The sequence below is a fragment of the Balaenoptera acutorostrata genome, chromosome 14, assembly GCF_949987535.1.
Source record: "Balaenoptera acutorostrata chromosome 14, mBalAcu1.1, whole genome shotgun sequence".
NCBI classification, from domain to species: domain Eukaryota; kingdom Metazoa; phylum Chordata; class Mammalia; order Artiodactyla; family Balaenopteridae; genus Balaenoptera; species Balaenoptera acutorostrata.
The window spans coordinates 51,066,047-51,085,982 of record NC_080077.1 but is presented as its reverse complement, the minus strand read 5'-3'; the positions used below and the strand labels follow the sequence as shown (position 1 = coordinate 51,085,982).

Sequence of the window (19,936 nt, the reverse complement as noted above, 5' to 3'; positions counted from 1 at the left end):
TGGCACAAAAATATGAGACTTGTAGTCAAAAGAGAAATACAATAAGGTGGAATTGAACAGTTAATTTTAACTCTCAAATGAGAGCACCTAACTAACCCTTTGTATGGAGGTTCCTGTCTGTGAATATTTCTGAATCCATGTAGATTCCTGGTTTTTCAAATATGTTAGTAGCTACAGTTTGGAAGCCATTTTACATAAGCTCTTTGCAAAGCTATTTTCTATGTTATAATAATTTTAGATAAATTGTATTTTGTGACTTCCTGTACTCCTGGGCGTCGTGGTTCCTATCCCATCCCCAACACACGCACCATCTGGGAGTTTTTATTAATATAATGTAATGATTCTTGGCTTTCTTTGGGGGTAGGAGTGGTTGATCAGGGATCTCTGAGAACCTGAGGAAAACTATGGGCCTTCTCATAAAAATGCACATATGGAGACCAGGTCGTGGTGCCTCGCATCTCTCTCCCTCGGGGTTCTCACTGGGTACTAGCGCCTGGGACCCCGCGCCCCTCCTGCAGTGGGACAGCAGACGCTCAGCCGATTCAGGGCCCCTGTCACACTCAAGATCAAGTTAAGCTGTGTGGACGAAAGGCTCTTGGTGCTCCAGCCAGGCATCAGGGCCGTGCCTCTGAGGTGGGAGAGCCAACTTCAGAACACTGGTCCACAAGAGACCTCCCAGCTCCACGTAATACCAAACGGCAAAAATCTCCCAGAGATCTCCATCTCAACATCAAGACCCAGCTTCACCCAATGACCAGCAAGCTACAGTGCTGGACACCCTATGCCAAACAACTAGCTAGACAGGAACACAACCCCATCCATTAGCAGAGAGGCTGCCTAAAATCATAATAAGACCACAGACACCCCAAAATACACCACCAGACGTGGACGTGCCCACCAGAAAGACAAGATCTAGCCTCATCCACCAGAACTCAGGCACTAGTTCCCTCCACCAGGAAGCCTACACAACCCACCGAACCAACCTTAGCCACTGGGGACAGATACCAAAAACAACGGGAACTACGAACCTGCAGCCTGTGAAAAGGAGACCCCAAACACAGTAAGATAGGCAAAATGAGACGACAGAAAAACACACAGCAGATGAAGGAGCAGGCTCAAAACACACTGGACTTAACAAATGAAGAGGAAATAGGTAGTCTACCTGAAAAAGAATTCAGAATAATGATAGTAAGGATGATCCAAAATCTTGGAAATAGAATAGACAAAATGCAAGAAACATTTAACAAGGATGTAGAAGAACTAAAGAGGAACCAAGCAATGATGAAGAACACAATAAATGAAATTAAAAATACTCTAGATGGGATCAATAGTAGAATAACTGAGGCAGAAGAAAGGATAAGTGACCTGGAAGATAAAATGGTGGAAATAACTACTACAGAGCAGGATAAAGAAAAAAGAATGAAAAGAACTGAGGACAGTCTCAGGGACCTCTGGGACAACATTAAACGCTCCAACATTCGAATTATAGGGGTACCAGAAGAAGAAGAGAAAAAGAAAGGGACTGAGAAAATTTTTGAAGAGATTATAGTTGAAAACTTCCCTAATATGGGAAAGGAAATAGTTAATCAAGTCCTGGAAGCACAGAGAGTCCCATACAGGATAAACCCAAGGAGGAACACGCCAAGACACATATTAATCAAACTGTCAAAAATTAAATATAAGGAAAACATATTAAAGGCAGCAAGGGAAAAAAAACAAATAACACACAAGGGAATCCCCATAAGGTTAACATCTGATCTATCAGCAGAAACTCTGCAAGCCAGAAGGGAGTGGCAGGATATACTTAAAGTGATGAAGGAGAAAAACCTACAACCAAGATTACTCTACCCAGCAAGGATCTCATTCAGATTTGATGGAGAAATTAAAACCTTTACAGACAAGCAAAAGCTGAGAGAGTTCAGCACCACCAAACCAGCTTTACAACAAATGCTAAAGGAACTTCTCTAGGCAAGAAACACAAGAGAAGGAAAACACCTACAATAACAAACCCAATACATTTAAGAAAATGGGAATAGGAACATACATATCGATAATTACCTTGAATGTAAATGGATTAAATGCTCCCACCAAAAGACACAGGCTGGCTGAATGGATACAAAAAGAAGACCCATATATATGCTGTCTACAAGAGACCCACTTCAGACCTAGAGACACATACAGATTGAAAGTGAGGGGATGGAAAAAGATATTCCATGCAAATGGAAATCAAAAGAAAGCTGGAGTAGCAATTCTCATATCAGACAAAATAGACTTTAAAATAAAGACTATTACAAGAGACAAAGAAGGACACTATATAATGATCAAGGGATCGATCCAAGAGGAAGGTATAACAATTGTAAATATTTATGCACCCAACATAGGAGCACCTCAATACATAAGGCAAATACTAACAGCCATAAAAGGGGAAATTGACAGCAACACAATCATAGTAGGGGACTTTAACACCCCACTTTCACCAATGGACAGATCATCCAAAATGAAAATAAATAAGGAAACACAAGCTTTAAATGATACATTAAACAATATGGACTTAATTGATATTTATAGGACATTCCACCCAAAAACAACAGAATACACATTTTTCTCAAGTGCTCATGGAACATTCTCCAGGATAGATCATATCTTGGGTCACAAATCAAGCCTTGGTAAATTTAAGAAAATTGAAATCGTATCAAGTATCTTTTCCGACCACAACGCTATGAGACTAGATATCAATTACAGGAAAAGATCTGTAAAAAATACAAACACATGGAGGCTACACAATACATTACTTAATAACGAAGTGATTACTGAAGAAATCAAAGGGGAAATCAAAAAATACCTAGAAACAAATGACAATGGAGACACGACGACCCAAAACCTATGGGACGCAGCAAAAGCAGTGCTAAGAGGGAAGTTTATAGCAATACAAGCCTACCTCAAGAAACAGGAAACATCTCGAATAAACAACCTAACCTTGCACCTAAAGCAATTAGAGAAAGAAGAACAAAAAAACCCCAAAGCCAGCAGAAGGAAAGAAATTATAAAGATCAGGTCAGAGATAAATGAAAAAGAAATGAAGGAAACAATAGCAAAAATCAATGAAACTAAAAGCTGGTTCTTTGAGAAGATAAACAAAATTGATAAACCATTAGCCAGACTCATCAAGAAAAAAAGGGAGAAGACCCAGATCAATAGAATTAGAAATGAAAAAGGAGAAGTAACCACTGACACTGCAGAAATACAAAAGATCATGAGAGATTACTACAAGCAACTCTATGCCAATAAAATGGACAACCTGGAAGAAATGGACAGATTCTTAGAAATGCACAAACTGCCAAGACTGAACCAGGAAGAAATAGAAAATATGAACAGACCAATCACAAGCACTGAAATTGAAACTGTGATTAAAAACCTTCCAACAAACAAAAGCCCAGGACCAGATGGCTTCACAGGGGAATTCTATCAAACATTTAGAGAAGAGCTAACACCTATCCTTCTCAAACTCTTCCAAAATATTGCAGAGGGAGGAACACTCCCAAACTCATTCTACGAGGCCACCATCACCCTGATACCAAAACCAGACAAAGATGTCACAAAGAAAGAAAACTACAGGCCAATATCACTGATGAACATAGATGCAAAAATCCTCAACAAAATACTAGCAAACAGAATCCAACAGCACATGAAAAGGATCATACACCATGATCAAGTGGGGTTTATCCCAGGAATGCAAGGATTCTTCAATATACGCAAATCAATCAATGTGATACACCATATTAACAAATTGAAGGAGAAAAACCATATGATCATCTCAATAGATGCAGAGAAAGCTTTCGACAAAATTCAACACCCATTTATGATAAAAGCCCTGCAGAAAGTAGGCATAGAGGGAACTTTCCTCAACATAATAAAGGCCATATATGACAAACCCACAGCCAACATTGTCCTCAATGGTGAAAAACTGAAACCATTTCCACTAAGATCAGGAACAAGACAAGGTTGCCCACTCTCACCACTATTATTCAACATAGTTCTGGAAGTCCTAGCCACAGCAATCAGAGAAGACAAAGAAATAAAAGGAATCCAAATCGGAAAAGAAGAAGTAAAGCTGTCACTATTTGCAGATGACATGATACTATACATAGAGAATCCTAAAGAAGCTACCAGAAAACTCCTAGAGCTAATCAATGAATTTGGTAAAGTAGCAGGATACAAAATTAATGCACAGAAATCTCTTGCATTTCTATACACTAATGACGAAAAATCTGAAAGTGAAATTAAGAAAACACTCCCATTTACCATTGCAACAAAAAGAATAAAATATCTAGGAATAAACCTACCTAAGGAGACAAAAGACCTGTATGCAGAAAATTATAAGACACTGATGAAAGAAATTAAAGATGATACAAATAGATGGAGAGATATACCATGTTCCTGGATTGGAAGAATCAACATTGTGAAAATGACTCTACTTCCCAAAGCAATCTACAGATTCAATGCAATCCCTATCAAACTACCACTGGCATTTTTCACAGAACTAGAACAAAAAATTTCACAATTTGTATGGAAACACAAAAGACCCCGAATAGCCAAAGCCATCTTGAGAACGAAAAATGGAGCTGGGGGAATCAGGCTCCCTGACTTCAGACTATATTACAAAGCTTCAGTAATCAAGACAGTTTGGTACTGGCACAAAAACAGAAATATAGATCAATGGAACAGGATAGAAAGCCCAGAGATAAACCCACACACATATGGTCAACTTATCTTTGATAAAGGAGGCAAGCATATACAGTGGAGAAAAGACAGCCTCTTCAATAAGTGGTGCTGGGAAAATTGGACAGGAACATGTAAAAGTATGAAATTAGAACACTCCCTGACACCATGCTCAAAAATAAACTCAAAATGGATTAAAGACCTAAGTGTAAGGGCAGACACTATCAAACTCTTAGAGGAAAACATAGGCAGAACACTCTATGACATACATCACAGCAAGATTCTTTTTGACCCAGCTCCCAGAGAAATAGAAATAAGAACACAAATAAACAAATGGGACCTAATGAAACTTAAAAGCTTTTGCACAGCAAAGGAAACCATAAACAAGACCAAAAGACAACCCTCAGAATGGGAGAAAATATTTGCAAATGAAGCAACTGACAAAGGATTAATCTCCAAGATTTACAAGCAGCTCATGCAGCTCAATAACAAAAAAACGAACAACCCAATCCAAAAATGGGCAGAAGATCTAAATAGACATTTCTCCAAAGAAGATATACAGATGGCCTACAGACACATGAAAGAATGCTCAACATCATTAATCATTAGAGAAATGCAAATCAAAACTACAATGAGATATCATCTCACACCGGTCAGAATGGCCATCATCAAAAAATCTAGAAACAATAAATGCTGGAGAGGGTGTGGAGGAAAGGGAACACTCTTGCACTGTTGGTGGGAATGTAAATTGATCCAGCCACTATTGAGAACAGTATGGAGGTTCCTTAAAAAACTACAAATAGAACTACCATATGACCCAGCAATCCCACTACTGGGCATATACCCTGAGAAAACCATAGGTCAAAAAGAGTCATGTACCAAAATGTTCATTGCAGCTCTATTTACAATAGCCAGGACATGGAAGCAACCTAAATGTCCATCGACAGATGAATGGATGAAGAAGATGTGGCACATATATACAATGGAATATTACTCAGCCATAAAAAGAAATGAAATGGAGGTATTTGTAATGAGGTGGATGGAGTTAGAGTCTGTCATACAGAGTGAAGTAAGTCAGAAAGAGAAAAACAAATACAGTATGCTAACACATATATACGGAATCTAAGGGAAAAAAAAAAAAAAGGCCATGAAGAACCTAGTGGCAAGACGGGAATAAAGACACAGACCTACTAGAGAATGGACTTGAGGATATGGGGAGGGGGTGGGGTGAGATGTGACAGGGTAAGAGAGTGTCATGGACATATATACACTACCAAATGTAAAATCGATAGCTAGTGGGAAGCAGCCGCACAGCACAGGGAGATCAGCTCGGTGCTTTGTGACTACCTAGAGGGGTGGGATGGGGAGGGTGGGAGGGAGGGAGATGCAAGAGGGAAGAGAAATGGGAACATATTGTATATGTATAACTGATTCACTTTGTTATAAAGCAGAAGCTAACACACTATTGTAAGGCAATTATACTTCAATAAAGATGTTTAAAAAAAAAAAAGAATGAAAATGGTATCCTAAAAAAAAAAAAAAAAAATTTAAAGCCTTAGAAAATTTTAAAAATTGTTTTAATAAAATAAAGACTAATCACTTGTAAAAAAAAAATGCACATATGCACGTTAAACCAAAACTTTGCATACAATTTTAAGGGGTTTATAGATTTCTTGAAACTTGTCTGTGGATACCTTAAATCTCTGAATCTCTGTCCAGAAGATAAGGTTTTGATACACCTTTTTAGTACAGCAGCCTGGGAGCCAGGAACCACCCTTAACTGCTAACGTTAAAGAATTTGTTGGCTTTAATAAAAAGAAACGAAATTGAGTTATTTGTAGTGAGGTGGATAGACATAGAGACTGTCATACAGAGTGAGGTCAGTCAGAAAGAGAAAAACAAGTACCGTATGATAACACATATATATATGGAATCTAAAAAAAAAAACAAAAAACGGTTCTGAAGAACCTAGGGGCAGGACAGGAATAAAGACGCAGAGGTAGAGAATGGACTTGAGGACACGGGGAGGGGGAAGGGTAAGCTGGGACGAAGTGAGAGAGTGGCATGGACGTATATACACTACCAAATATAAAACAGATAGCTAGTGGGAAGCAGCTGCATAGCACAGGGAGATCAGCTCGGTGCTTTGTGACCACCTAGAGGGGTGGGACAGGGAGGATGGGACGGAGATGCAAGAGGGAGGAGATATGGGGATATATGTATAGCTGATTCACTTTGTTATAAAGCAGAAACTAACACACCGTTGTAAAGCAATTATACTCCAATAAAGATGTTACAAAAATTTTGTTGGCTTTTTAAAATTGTAGCTTAATCCTGCACTATTATATATACTTCTCTGAAATAGCTAATGATGTAAAGTTGTAGGCAGCTTCTAATTTTCAGGGGTAAATAAATAATGAACCTAAAAAGCGAGCACAACCTTACAGATTAAATTTGCTTATTTCTAGCATGTATATACTCAGCAAGAAGTGCGAGAACTTCTTGGCCGCTTGGATCTAGGAAATAGGACAAAGATGGGACAGAAAGGATCATCCGGGTTATTTCGAGCTGTTTCAGCTTTTGGTGTTGTAGGTAAGAAACATGCCTCCCTCTTACTACCTCTCTTTTTTTTTTCCTACATAGACTCCTTGAAGATAGTTTGCAAGGCTTATATTTATATAGGTTTATAAATATGACCCATCCTCTGTGGCTTTGGTTGTTTAAAACTGAATTATCTATCAGCCAAGTGTCAAACAGCCTTTATATAGCATCTGCTATGTGCTTAGGACTGTGTTCAGTTTCGTGTAGGATAGGAACAAATGTAGCGATGGTTTGGACCTTTAAGGAGCCTGTCTTGTCAAGGAATGAAAAACTAAAAATTGGCTTGGATTGTAAACATCAGCTGGAAAAACAGATACAGGTAAAACCAGCTTTTAAGTTAAGAGGAATTTCTCCCAAGGACATGCTACAGTGTAAAGTGTCATAACCCCTTTCTCTGAATGACAACTGCTTTCTTACTCACTGAGAAACTTTGTTCTCTAAAATCACAGACTATCAGAAACTTTGCTCTTTAAAATTGTGTCAGTAAGAGAAAACATGCCCCTCTTGCCTGGATGAGCTAAGTCATTTTGACGCAGAGAAGCAGCCTCGATTGACAACTCATGCAGAGTTTCAGAAAAGGGGTTTCTGGACACAGCAGTCTACAGCTCTGTGAACTTTATTGCTTTCAAAGAAATGAGACCACGAGTCTGCTTCACAATCTAGACTTGATGTTTATCTCTTTACATACCGTCTTGCTTTGGTTTGAGTCTCTTCGTTTAAATTTTACCTAATCGTGTCCCCAAATCCTATAATAACGCCTTTATTTATTCATGAACAAATATAGAAATGGCCTTGGCCTTTAAGGAGTCTGTGGTCTGGCTTGTGGGGCATTTGTGAGATGCCCCACAGTTCTTCTGGTGCATTGTCCTTAGTGGGTCAGTAATCTGTCTTTGCTCTACCATGGGTTTGTCCCGGGGAGTCTTAAGATGATTGGACTAGGATGGGGGACAAAACCCAGTGCATATGAAAACAACTCCAGGATTGGAATTAAGAGCCCAGCTGTGTAGTCAAAGGTAAATGGTATTGGAGATTACATAAGAGGTAGACTTCTTGGACCTGGCATGACAAGGAAAGATTTCCTGGAGAAGATGAGACTCAGGCTGGACCCTGGAGGAGAAGCAAGATTTGGATGGATGTGGGGAAGAGAGGAGAGAGCTCCAGTAGGGACAGCAGCAGAGGTGCGGGCATGAAGATGCCCATGGGTCCTGGGATGCTGGCAAGTAGTTGGGTGAGGCCAGGTCACTGGGACCTTGGAAGCCAAGCAGAGGGCAGTTGTATCTCAGCTTCCCTGTTGGCAGAGCCTTATTTCGAGTCTATTTTTTTTTTTAACACTTACAAAATTATCTCTCTGCTTCTTAAACCTACTGGACTGTATGCAGTATTGACTGAGTGATTGGTGTCTATAGATATTAACAAAATTAATATGGTCTGAACTATGCTATATAGTTTCATATTCTCTTATGTTCATTTTTCTGATTAGTGCTTTCTATTTGGTGACCCTATATTTGTTGAGACTTTGATTATGCATATTCCCCTGTATTTGAAGTTCATTTTTCTTGGTGTGCTCTCATAGCCCTTCATGTGTAATCCATTTAGGTGCATTTTGTGCCTTAGGTGGCTGCCAAGGAAGGTTGAGAGTGGTAGGTATGATTGGTTTCTTCTCCGTAGGACTGGCCCCTTCTCTGTACATTCTGCTCAGTCTTGACAAATCCCTTGAGGTTTCATGTTTAATGGGTACCTGTTTGTGGGCATGTGCATGTCGGTATATGTCATGTGAGTTCATGTGTTTAAATTCCATACATTCCATATGTGTTAAATTCCACTTTAAGTGTTACTTATATGTTAAAGAAAAAAAACTTTTAAGTAAAATGTGTCTTAAATACAGTAGGCTTAATTAGTTACTTAATAGGTTAAATTCATTCCTTTAAATGCTGATTCTTTATTACAGCTTTTTAAAATGGAAATTTCCTAAAGTGTATGTAATATTGAATGCCTCATTAGCCAAGGTTAATTATTCAAAATTGAACCTTCCTTGATGATTAAGTATAACGAATTGAAGATCAGTTATTGAACTTTGTTTAAAAATAGCTGCCCTTGGCTGTTCTGGAGTTGTATTGGGCAGTTTGCCTTTACACTAAGTGGCCTCTAGATGCTGTACTGTGTTGTTGTAATGGTACTTTCATCATTCTTCATTGTTCTGGGCATATTTGCTTTTAACAATATTCCTTGCCTCATTTTATTTTATTTTGAATTTTATTTTATTTATTTTTATACAGCAGGTTCTTATTAGTTATCTGTTTTATACATATTAGTGTACATATGTCAATCCCAATCTCCCAATTCCTCCTTGCCTCATTTTAAATCTGTTGATAACTAAGCTTGTAAAACCAAAGCTTTATTTTAATCAATTGATAACCAAGTTTATAACCAGATACTCATTTTATACACAAGTATTAGTTAATAAACTTTGGGTAAGGGCTGAAGGTGTCTCCATGTTTCTCTTAGGTGGCACTCTCAGGTATTGTGGTAGCAATTTCTCACACAATTTGAGGCCTCTTTGAGACTGTCCTTGGATGGTGAAGTCACTAAAAGACTAAGCTACCAGTAAAGTGACACAGTTATGTACTAAGTAAGCATTTGTTATCTTCAGGGCAATGCACTTTATGTATTCTAGTTCAACCATGTAGATAAAGCTTAGAATTTTTAAGAGTAAATAGGGAGTAAATAAAGGGCTATGATTTGTCTAGTACTGCCTTAGAGATAATGAGGGCTACTGAAATAGCAAAACACAAAATGCTTATCTTTGAAAAATGTATAGTCTGGTTGTCAAAATAATACATGTGTGAAAGGACTAGAATGGTTGTCTTCTGTGACTGAAATATTTTCTCTCAGCTTTTTCAGCATGCCTAATTTGTGAATAGTACTTTGGCTGGGATGTTTTGGACTGTTATCATGGTTAATTTAATTCACAATCTATAAGAATATAGAGCAGTGCTTCTCAACTATCTGTAGTAAAGGACCAATTTTTTTCCAGAAATGTGTCACAGGCCAACACAGGATCCTACTGTGCATAGCTTGTCTTCAGCTTGGGCCACATGTGACTCCTCACATAAGTTCAGTAATACCCAACCTAGTCTTGCCTGTTCAAGGCAAGTTCGTTGATCATGAACTCAGATGTTTCTAAACCCTTACTTTCAATTCGTTTACTTGTCTTTTCATGGGCTGGTACCGAAAGCTCAGGGACCATCACTGGTCCCCAGACATGGATTGATCCTGTCCTGTAGCTACCTTGCCCATTTCTGACCTACTCCATTGTTATTTGGCAGCCAGCAGGAGGCTTGGGAAACCACTGGATGGGATCATGAGCATCCCTCACAAAGTTGTTTTATCTGGTCCTGGGGCACTCGGATGGAGTCGGTGGCTGGTGGCCTGTAGTCTTTACTACTCTCAGCTCTGTGACCATCCAGGCCCTTTTGATATATGTCCTTTTTCTGCCTGTGTCACCTGTCAGAAGATACTCTTGTAAGCTGCTAGTAGTACAATGTGTCATTATAGCAGACTAAGTGATGGACTCAGTTGTTCTTTAAAGCAACACCCTTAGAAATAGATTGCAGATCCAAGATATAGGGAAAACAACAATAGAGTGTGAGCCTCAGACTAGTAAGGGAACAGTAGATTTGGTGTTAGAGAGTCACTTTGGTCCCTTGTGGTTTTTGATACTTCTCTGCCAGAGTGCTCTTCTCCCTGAAGGCTTTTAGGATAGTGACTAGCTGACACGGTGACCTCCCAGCAGGATACTGCCCTCTTCCCTGTTGGTGGGCTTGTGGGTCCTCTCCAGCCACCAGAACTCCACACCTCTCCATCCTCTCACACTGTCCTTTTTTATTTACTTTGCTTGGTGTCCAACTCAAATGACACAGCCTTCTCTACTCGGAAAGAGAGAAATCACTTTTGCATGATGACTGTCATCTAGGCATCTGGGAAATACTCAGGGAAATTGGTCTGGGATCAGAAGTACGTAGAATGAAGATGAAAAAACTTGTTCTGGTTTTCAGTATGTTAAAACAATGAATAGGCTGACTCTTGACACAGGTCTATGCCAAGCTAAAGCCTTTTAATTGTTGGTTATATTTGATAGGAACCTTTTAAAAAGGAGTGACGTTTCCAACTGGTAGTAAAAAGGAAAAAGAAAATAATCTCATAATATGCTGAAAGCATTTTATGCTGGTAGAAAATATTCTTCTGTGCAGTATATTTACCTTATCAAAATTATGAAGGGACATGTAGGATGAAATAAATAGAGCTGAAAACATAAAATTAAAATTCAGTTGGAACGCAGGTTGGGAGAAATTATTATAGAGAGGTTTTTTTTTCTATAAAAAATAAATATATAGCAAGAACAAAGGGGACACTCATTCATCTTGGGAATATTTATTACTTTAAAGCCAATTAGATTCTCTTTTTTGGGTGTTTTTACGCTGCTCCCAAGACCCTTAATTTTGTAGGTTTTAGCTTTCTAAAAGGATAACTGCTTCCTAACTTGCTTTTAATGAGATTGACTTTAGCTTTTTCTCCTATCTTAAATCCTTTAGCTTTAGTCAGGGAATTTTTAGCTAGTCTCCAAGGGGAGGTGGGGAGGAGCATAAATGAACATTTTTTAAAAATGTGCTTTGTGGATCTCTCAAATATAAGTATTTTTCATGGTTTTAATAGAAGTAGCCAGGTTCATAAAATCCCTGAGGTGTCTTTTATATATTTTGGCTCATTTATGTTAATATGTTCAATTACTAATTTTCTTTTTTGTCAGTTAAGAATAACAAGACACAGACAATGGGTATTTGCCAATTCTAGAGCAACCATTTATAGCACCAAGATCCTAGCTCAGGCTTTATAGAATGTAACACTCAGAGAGAGAGAGAAAGAGAGAGCGAGTGAGTACACCCACACATGCACATAAGAAAGTTAGTTTTGAAAAATGGTTACGCTATATATAAGATCCTTGGTTGAGTTTTTCTTTCAGTGCTTTGAATATGTTATCCCACAGCCTTCTGGCCTCTACTCTTTCTGATGGGCAGTCAGCTGTAAGTGACCGTATCTGACTCACCCTGTCAGTGCGTGGGGGTGATGGGATCCAGTATTTGTGCTGGGGTAAAGCCTCCACTCTACAAGTAGGACTGGGTAGAAGAAAGGAGCCCCCAGTTTCAGATGTGCTTGCCTGGAATAGAGTGTCTGCAACACAGAGCTGGAAGGAATGGGAAATGCTGGTGGCCTGCACCTCCTGAGCAGAAACCAAGGCTCTAGACTGAGAGCTGGGGAGGGAGGAAGGGGTACTGTCTTTTTTGGCGACACCTGCCGGGAGTAGATATTCTGTCCCACTGAATTGGGAGAAGGGTGTAGAAGGGAAACAAATTGCAGTTCGTATGTCACAGACTTGCTGTTCTTTCCAAGATCTAGTAGATTTTCTTGAATAAATGTTTCTCCATTTGCTGTATGCCATTAGGAGAATTTCCAGGAACTTTCAATGTTTTGTTTTGTTTTGTTTTTATAATTTTTACCAGTTGTGGTTGTTTCACTGGGGAGGGGCTCTACTGAGCTCCTCACGTAACCGGTTCAGAAGTGTTCCCCTCCCTCTCCCCCCAGCCAACAAGAGAATTAGTTTTAACTCCCAAAGCAAAAGTTCTGGGAGCCAGAACATTTTTAACCAAGACTGTGTGGTAACTAGTATGTTGCTGAGAACTTAGTGCTACTGAACATTAATACATGTGGTCTTTCTTTAATCAGGTTGTTTAGAGCAACATTATTAAGTGAGATAAATATTTCTAGAGAATAATTCTAAGACAACCGAAAATTTGTATGGCTGTAAATCATAGAAATAATAAAGTAGGAAATGTGTCAAAAGTCTTTTGCCTTTTAAACATGTATCTAAAAGCATTACTAAGTTTAGGAAATGTATTTATCTTTCTTTTTTTCTTGTGTAGGTTTTGTCAGGTTTTTAGAAGGCTATTATATTGTGTTAATAACCAAAAGGAGGAAGATGGCAGATATTGGAGGTCATGCAATATATAAGATTGAAGATACAAATATGATCTATATACCCAATGATTCTGTACGGATTACTCATCCTGATGAAGCTAGGTATGTACTGGTGGTAACTGCTATTTTTTTACCTGGTAGACCAGTTAGAAAATAAAACATAGTCAAAAGATTATAAATGTTATGTTAAAATGTAAAATACTGGCTCAGACTGCTACAGCTTTTGTTCAAGGGCTATTAAAAACCCTCCATTAAAACAATTGATTTGGGCAGGAATCAACAATGGCTCCTAAAACCATTAGGTGAGAGGTTATTATTGAGGAACAGATATTCGCTCAGTCTCAACATACCATACTCCATAACTATCTTTATTATTTACAAAGAGAAAAAAATGACAGACGTACTTACCAAATGATCAAACTTAGCATCACCAATAGTGAGACAAAACTGACATTATTTGCCTCTTAGTGTGAAGCAATGGGAAGGACACCCACTACCTGTGTAGTTTTCTTACTAAAAATATTTAACTTGAATCTAAGCATGAGGAAATAATGAGATAAATCCATATTGTGGAACTTTCTGTAAGACACTGGTCTGGACCCTTCAAAAATGTCAATGTCGTGCAACACAGGAAGAGCCAGAGAGTTGTTCTAGAGTTTAGAATAGACATGACAAAGTGCAACACTTGAATTTCTGTTAGATCCTGGATTAAAACATGTGCGTGCATGCTCATGTACATGTACGCGTGCACACACACACACAGCTATAAAGGACTCTACTGGAACGGTTTGTTTATGGACCATATACTAGGGGATATTGGATCAGTATTAAATTTTGGGTGTATAATGATATTGTGGTTACTCAGGAGATTGTCCTTGTTCATAATAGATATATAATAAAATATTTAGGACTGAGGTTTCATCATGTCTGCTACTTACTGTAAATGGTTTAGAAAAATAAAATGTACATGTGTATTTAAAGAGAGAGAATGTATGTGTGTATAAATGTATAATGAGAAATATTCAACAGTGAATTCAGGTGAAGGATATACTGCTGTTTATTACACTATTTTTCCCCCCAATTTTTCTATGGATTTGAAACCTTTAAAGTTTTGGGGGGGAAATTACTGGAACCTTGGGCATGTGGGGAAAGGCTATTAATAAATTAGTAAATTGATAGAGAAAAGACTAGAATTGGTTTATTTTAATATTATAAAGGTTAAAATGGAACAAAGTTAGGCATGCTTATAAGTTTTTAGGGAAGGTAACAGTTTAGATTTTAATTACACTCAATACTTTCATAGTGTTGTTCTAGATACATGAACCAGAATTTAAAGGTGGTGTGGCTCTCTTGTTTAAGACCCTCTTAGATAGTGGTTTTCTGGACCTTTGTGACATTGTCTTTGGTATTTGGAAGCGGAGTAGTTAAAACATAATTTGTTTACACAAGGGTAAGTAGAGTTTACCGGATAGAGTGGACTTTTGTCTTATACTAACTGAAAAAAATTATGTCTCTTGTAGCTTACAGGCAGGCATAGTATGTTGAATGAAAGTGAATCCGAGAGGAATCTAAAAAAATGATACAAATGAACCTATTTATAAGACAGAAATAGACTCACAGACATAAGAAACAAATTTATGGTTACCAGAGGGGAAGGGGGGTGGCGATAAATTAGGAATTTGGGATTAACAGATACACGCTACTATATATAAAATAGATAAAAAACAAGGACCTACTGTATAGCACAGGGAACTATATTCAATATCTTGTAGTAACCTATAATGGAAAAGAATCTGAAAGAGTATATGTATACATATATGTGTGTGTATATGTATATATAACTGAATCACTTTGCTGTACACTTGAAACATTGTAAATCAACAATACTTCAATACAAAATAAATTAATTTGAAAAAGTGAATCAGATAGGCCAGTGCATATAAATCCAAGGGATGGGGAAAAATTGAAGAGGTTTATATTATTTATAAGCCTCATCTTTACGATTCTTTAGCTGAGAATGGTAAAACAAATTACGTTCTTCTATATAGTGATATGACTATCTTTAAAGAGTGAACTTATCTTGTGATTAATATTGTATAGTAAATGGAATAATCCAGAATAAGATACAATTATATTAATAGCTTGTTATAGGTGGACTTATACTATTACTGGATAGGTAAACTTTTACCATACTTACAAAACTATGTAATCCAATAATGCATTTAAGTAAAAATGTTTGGTATGATATTAGGAAATAAAGTACTGTAAAACATTTCATACAAAATGATAACTAGAGGTTACCCCTCTAATGTATGGTTGTATCAACATTATAAAATTTGCTAGAGCAATTCACCACGTTAAAATATTGTTGGGAAAAATTATGTTTATCTTAATATATGTAGAAAATATATTTGAGGGAATTCCCTGGCTCTCCGGTGGTTAGGACTCTGCGCTTTCACTGCCGAGGGCACATGTTCGATCCCTGGTCGGGGAACTAAGATCCCGCAAGCCGCACGGCGTGGCCAAAAAATATGTGTGTGTGTATTTATATTTATATATATATTTTTCATATATATATATTTGACAAATTCAATACCCATTTGTGATCAGTGTCTTTAAAAGGTTGTAATGAATATGAAAAAGTGTTAACATTTATTAATCCTGAGTGGTAGATACATGGATACTTTATTCTGCACTTTTTTTTTCAGTTTAAAAAAACTTTGCAACTTAAAATTATGGTGACCCACAAACATTTGTGCTTGTTTTTGTTCCTCCACTCTCTCCAACCTCAAAGCATATTGTGAAAACAAGAACAGTATTTACTTCTGTCTTGCCCAAAGTCTAAGCACCCTATATATGTAGGGGCATGACTTTCCCTCTCTGGCATAATCAGTGATGAGGAAATGGTCAAACTGAAGTTAAGGGTCTCAAGTGATGATCAGGATACTTAGAAATTGCTCCAGATGAAATCTCTTCTCCAGTTATGGATTGAATTTCTGTTTCAATGAGTGTATTTACAAATATAAGTGTATATATATGTATATGTTAAGCTATGAACAAATAATGGTGTTGTGTGAATGCAATATGCTTTGGGGTTTTTTGGTCATTTTTTTCCCCAGTTTTATTGAGATAAAATTGACATACATCACTGTGTTAGTTTAAGGTGTTCAGCATAATGGTTTGACTTAGATATAATATATTGTGAAATGATTACCGCAGTAGGTTTAGTTAGCATCTGTCATCTCATACAGATACAATACAAAGAAAAAGAAAAAAAAGAAGAAAATTTCTTTCCTTGTTATGAGGACTCAGGATCTACTCTCTTAACTTTCATGTATATCATATAACAGTGGTAACTATAGTCATCAGGTTGTTAACTATAGTCATCATTTTTTTTTAGGTACCTACGAGTATTTCAAAATGTGGACCTGTCCAGCAATTTTTACTTTAGGTATGTTTGAGCTGAATTTTGCTCTTATCAGTCTCTTAAATGTTTATATAATTTTCCATAGGGTAAAAACAGAATCAGAGGATGCAGTAGTACTTCAGTTATTCTTTTTTTTTAAAATAGCCAAATTTTTTCATCTAAAATAGTACAAATACAAGTATTTCCTCCTTTTAAAAATCTGATATTTGAAATTTTGAAAGGATAGATTGTGATTATTCTCACTATAAAAATCATCTTTATTAGGATTTTAAGGAAATATTCTTATTTTTTAGTTTTGAACTACAAAAATGAAGTCTGCATTCAATCTATATACAGAGTTGTAACAGTTTCACAGTTTTCAATTTAACAATCTAGCAAAATTAGGTAAAAATAAATTCAAAATAGGAAGAACTGTTGAAATACCAACATTGATACCAATGCTATTGGCATTGTAAATTAATAACTTTCCTGGAGAGGAACGTACCATTAAGTATATGTGAAAATATAGCTGAAGAAAATATATCAGGAGAGAAAATATTAATCCTTATTTGTAAAGAGACATTAATAGCTTCTCTATTTATCATGGCCCAAACAAACAAACCAACCAACACAGGAACAACCCAAATATCGATAATTGAAAAATAAGCAAGCAAATTATAGCAGAGCATCATGATAAAATATTATACCTTTGATGATGAGACCAATATGTAGGCCAGGTAAATAGAATTTTCCATGTAGCCTAATAACTTTCTATCGGCTATAACGTCCAAACTAAAAAGTAGAACATAAAATAGCATATAGCAATAAGACTTGAGTCATGGGACTAGAAGAGGACCCAGAATGTTGTAGCTATTGGTGTTACATACTTTTGGGGTACTTTGCATTATTTTAAATTTATTTTTAAACTTAATATAGTTAACCATTTCTTTATCTATGAAATAAAGAAAAACTTGTCTACTGTGTAGAGTGGATTATGTCTTCATTGATGTGAAACCGAAGACAATTAATTTAGCAATAGTATAGTGAAGGACTCCTAAAGAAATAATTTTTGCTTCCACCAGTGTTTATTGAAAGTATATTTCCATTGTATTTGTTTCCATCATTTGCTTTTCAGCCTTTATTGCTTAATTATGTTTATAGTCTCTGTGAGTTACTACTGAAGCTCAGTGGTACTGTTAGAAATGGTCTTCTCCTGCTTCACAGTTTTCAACTTCGTCTGCATCCCCATACTGAGTTCTGAACAAGTCATTCCATAAGTAAAAATATGAGGTTAAAGACTTCTGAAAAGGTTATACTGCATTGTTATGATTCAGCTAGAATAAAGCAGGAAGAATTGATTGTTAAAAGTAAAAGCCCAGTTTCTCTCCACCCCCCAGCTTTATTGAGATATTATTGACATATGTAAGTTTAAGTTGTACAATGTGATGATTGATACATGTATAGATACATGTATATATTGCAAAATGATTACCACAATAAGGTTAGTTAACACCTTCATCCCATCACACAATTGTGATTGTGTGTGTGTGTGTGTGTAGTGATAACATTTAAGATTTACTCCCTTAACAAATTTCAAGTATATAATTCAGTATTGTTAATTATAGTTACCATGCTCTGTACATTAGATACCCAGATCTTATTTATCTTATGGCTAAGAGTTTGTACCCTTTGACCAACATTTCTCCATTCCTCCCCCTGCCACTGGCAACTACTGTTCTACTCTCTATAAGTTCAGCTTTTTAAGATTCCACATGTAAGTGATAACATAGTCTTTGTCTTTGTCTGTCTAACTTATTTCACTTAGCATAATGCCCTCCAGGTCCAACCATGTTGTTGCAAAAGGTAAGATTTCCTTTTTTATGGCCAAATGATACCCCATTATTTATATATGCCACATTTTCTTTATCTATTCATCTGTTAATGGACTCAGGTTGTTTCCATGTCTTGGCTGTTGTCATTAATTCTGCAGTGGGCGTGGGGGAGCAGCTATCTCTTTGAGATAGTGATCTCATTTCCTTTGGATATGTACCCAGAAATGGGATTGCTGGATCATATGGTAGTTCTATATTTAATTTTTTTTTTAAATTTATTTATTTACTTTTATTTATTTATTGTTTTTGGCTGCATTGGGTCTTCGTTGCTGTGCGCAGCCTTTTCTCTAGTTGCAGCGAGTGGGGGCTACTCTTCATTGTGGTGCGCGGGCTTCTCATTGCAGTGGCTTCTCTTGTTACAGAGCACGGGCTCTAGGCGCGTGGGCTTCAGTAGTTGTGGCGCGTGGGCTTCAGTAGTTTTGGCATGTGGGCTCAGTAGTTGTGGCTCATGGGCTCTAGAGTGCAGGCTCAGTAGTTGTGGTGCACGGGCTTAGTTGCTCCGCGGCATATGGGATCTTCCTGGACCGGGGCTTGAACCCATGTCCCCGGCATTGTCAGGCGGATTCCCAACCACTGAGCCACCAGGGAAGCCCTATTTTTAATTTTTTGAGGAACCTCCATTCTGTTTTCCATAGTGGCTGCACCAATTTACCTTCCCACCATTAGTGCAAAAGGTTCTCTTTTCTCTACATCCTTGCCAACCCTTACTGTTTCTTTGTTTGTTTTATAAGAGCCATTCTAATAGGTATGAGGTAATATCTCATTGCAGTTTTGATTTGCATTTCTATACTGTGATGTTGAGCAACTTTTCATGTACTTTTTGGCCATTTGTATATGTCTTCTTTGGAAAAATGTCTATTCAAGTCTTTTGCCCATTTTAAAATTGGATTATTTGTATGTTTGCTGTTGAGTTGTATGAGTTCCTTATGTATTTTGACTATTAACCCCTTAATAGTTAGATGGTTTGCAAATATTTTCTTCCATAAGTTACCTTTTTATTTTGCTGACTCTCTTTCTCTGTGCAGAAGCTTTTTAGTTTGAAGCTTTTTAGTTTGTTTATTTTTGCTTTTGTTGCTTGCTCTTTTGGTGTCATATCCAAAAAACATCTTTGTCAAGAACAGTGTCAAGGAAATTTTCTCCTATGTTTTCTTGTAATAGTTTTATAGTTTTGGGTTTTACATTTAAGGCTTTAATCCATTTTGAGTTAATTTTTTGTGAGTGGTGTAATACAGGGGTCCAATTTCATTCTTCTGCAGGTGGTTGTCCAGTTTTCCCAGCACCATTT

The 19,936-nt window shown here is 37.1% G+C and overlaps 1 protein-coding gene across 2 annotated transcripts in view; it reads left to right on the top strand.

The window, feature by feature from the left end:
• Positions 1 to 19,936, top strand: part of FIG4 (FIG4 phosphoinositide 5-phosphatase) — a 135,790-nt gene that overhangs the window by 24,336 nt on the left and 91,518 nt on the right. For both annotated transcript variants that reach the window (XM_007190679.2, XM_057528160.1), the window contains exons 3-5: positions 7,188 to 7,311; positions 13,299 to 13,455; positions 16,754 to 16,804. In XM_007190679.2, the coding sequence (XP_007190741.1) occupies positions 7,188 to 7,311; positions 13,299 to 13,455; positions 16,754 to 16,804 (332 nt within the window). The remainder of the gene's footprint in view (positions 1 to 7,187; positions 7,312 to 13,298; positions 13,456 to 16,753; positions 16,805 to 19,936) is intronic.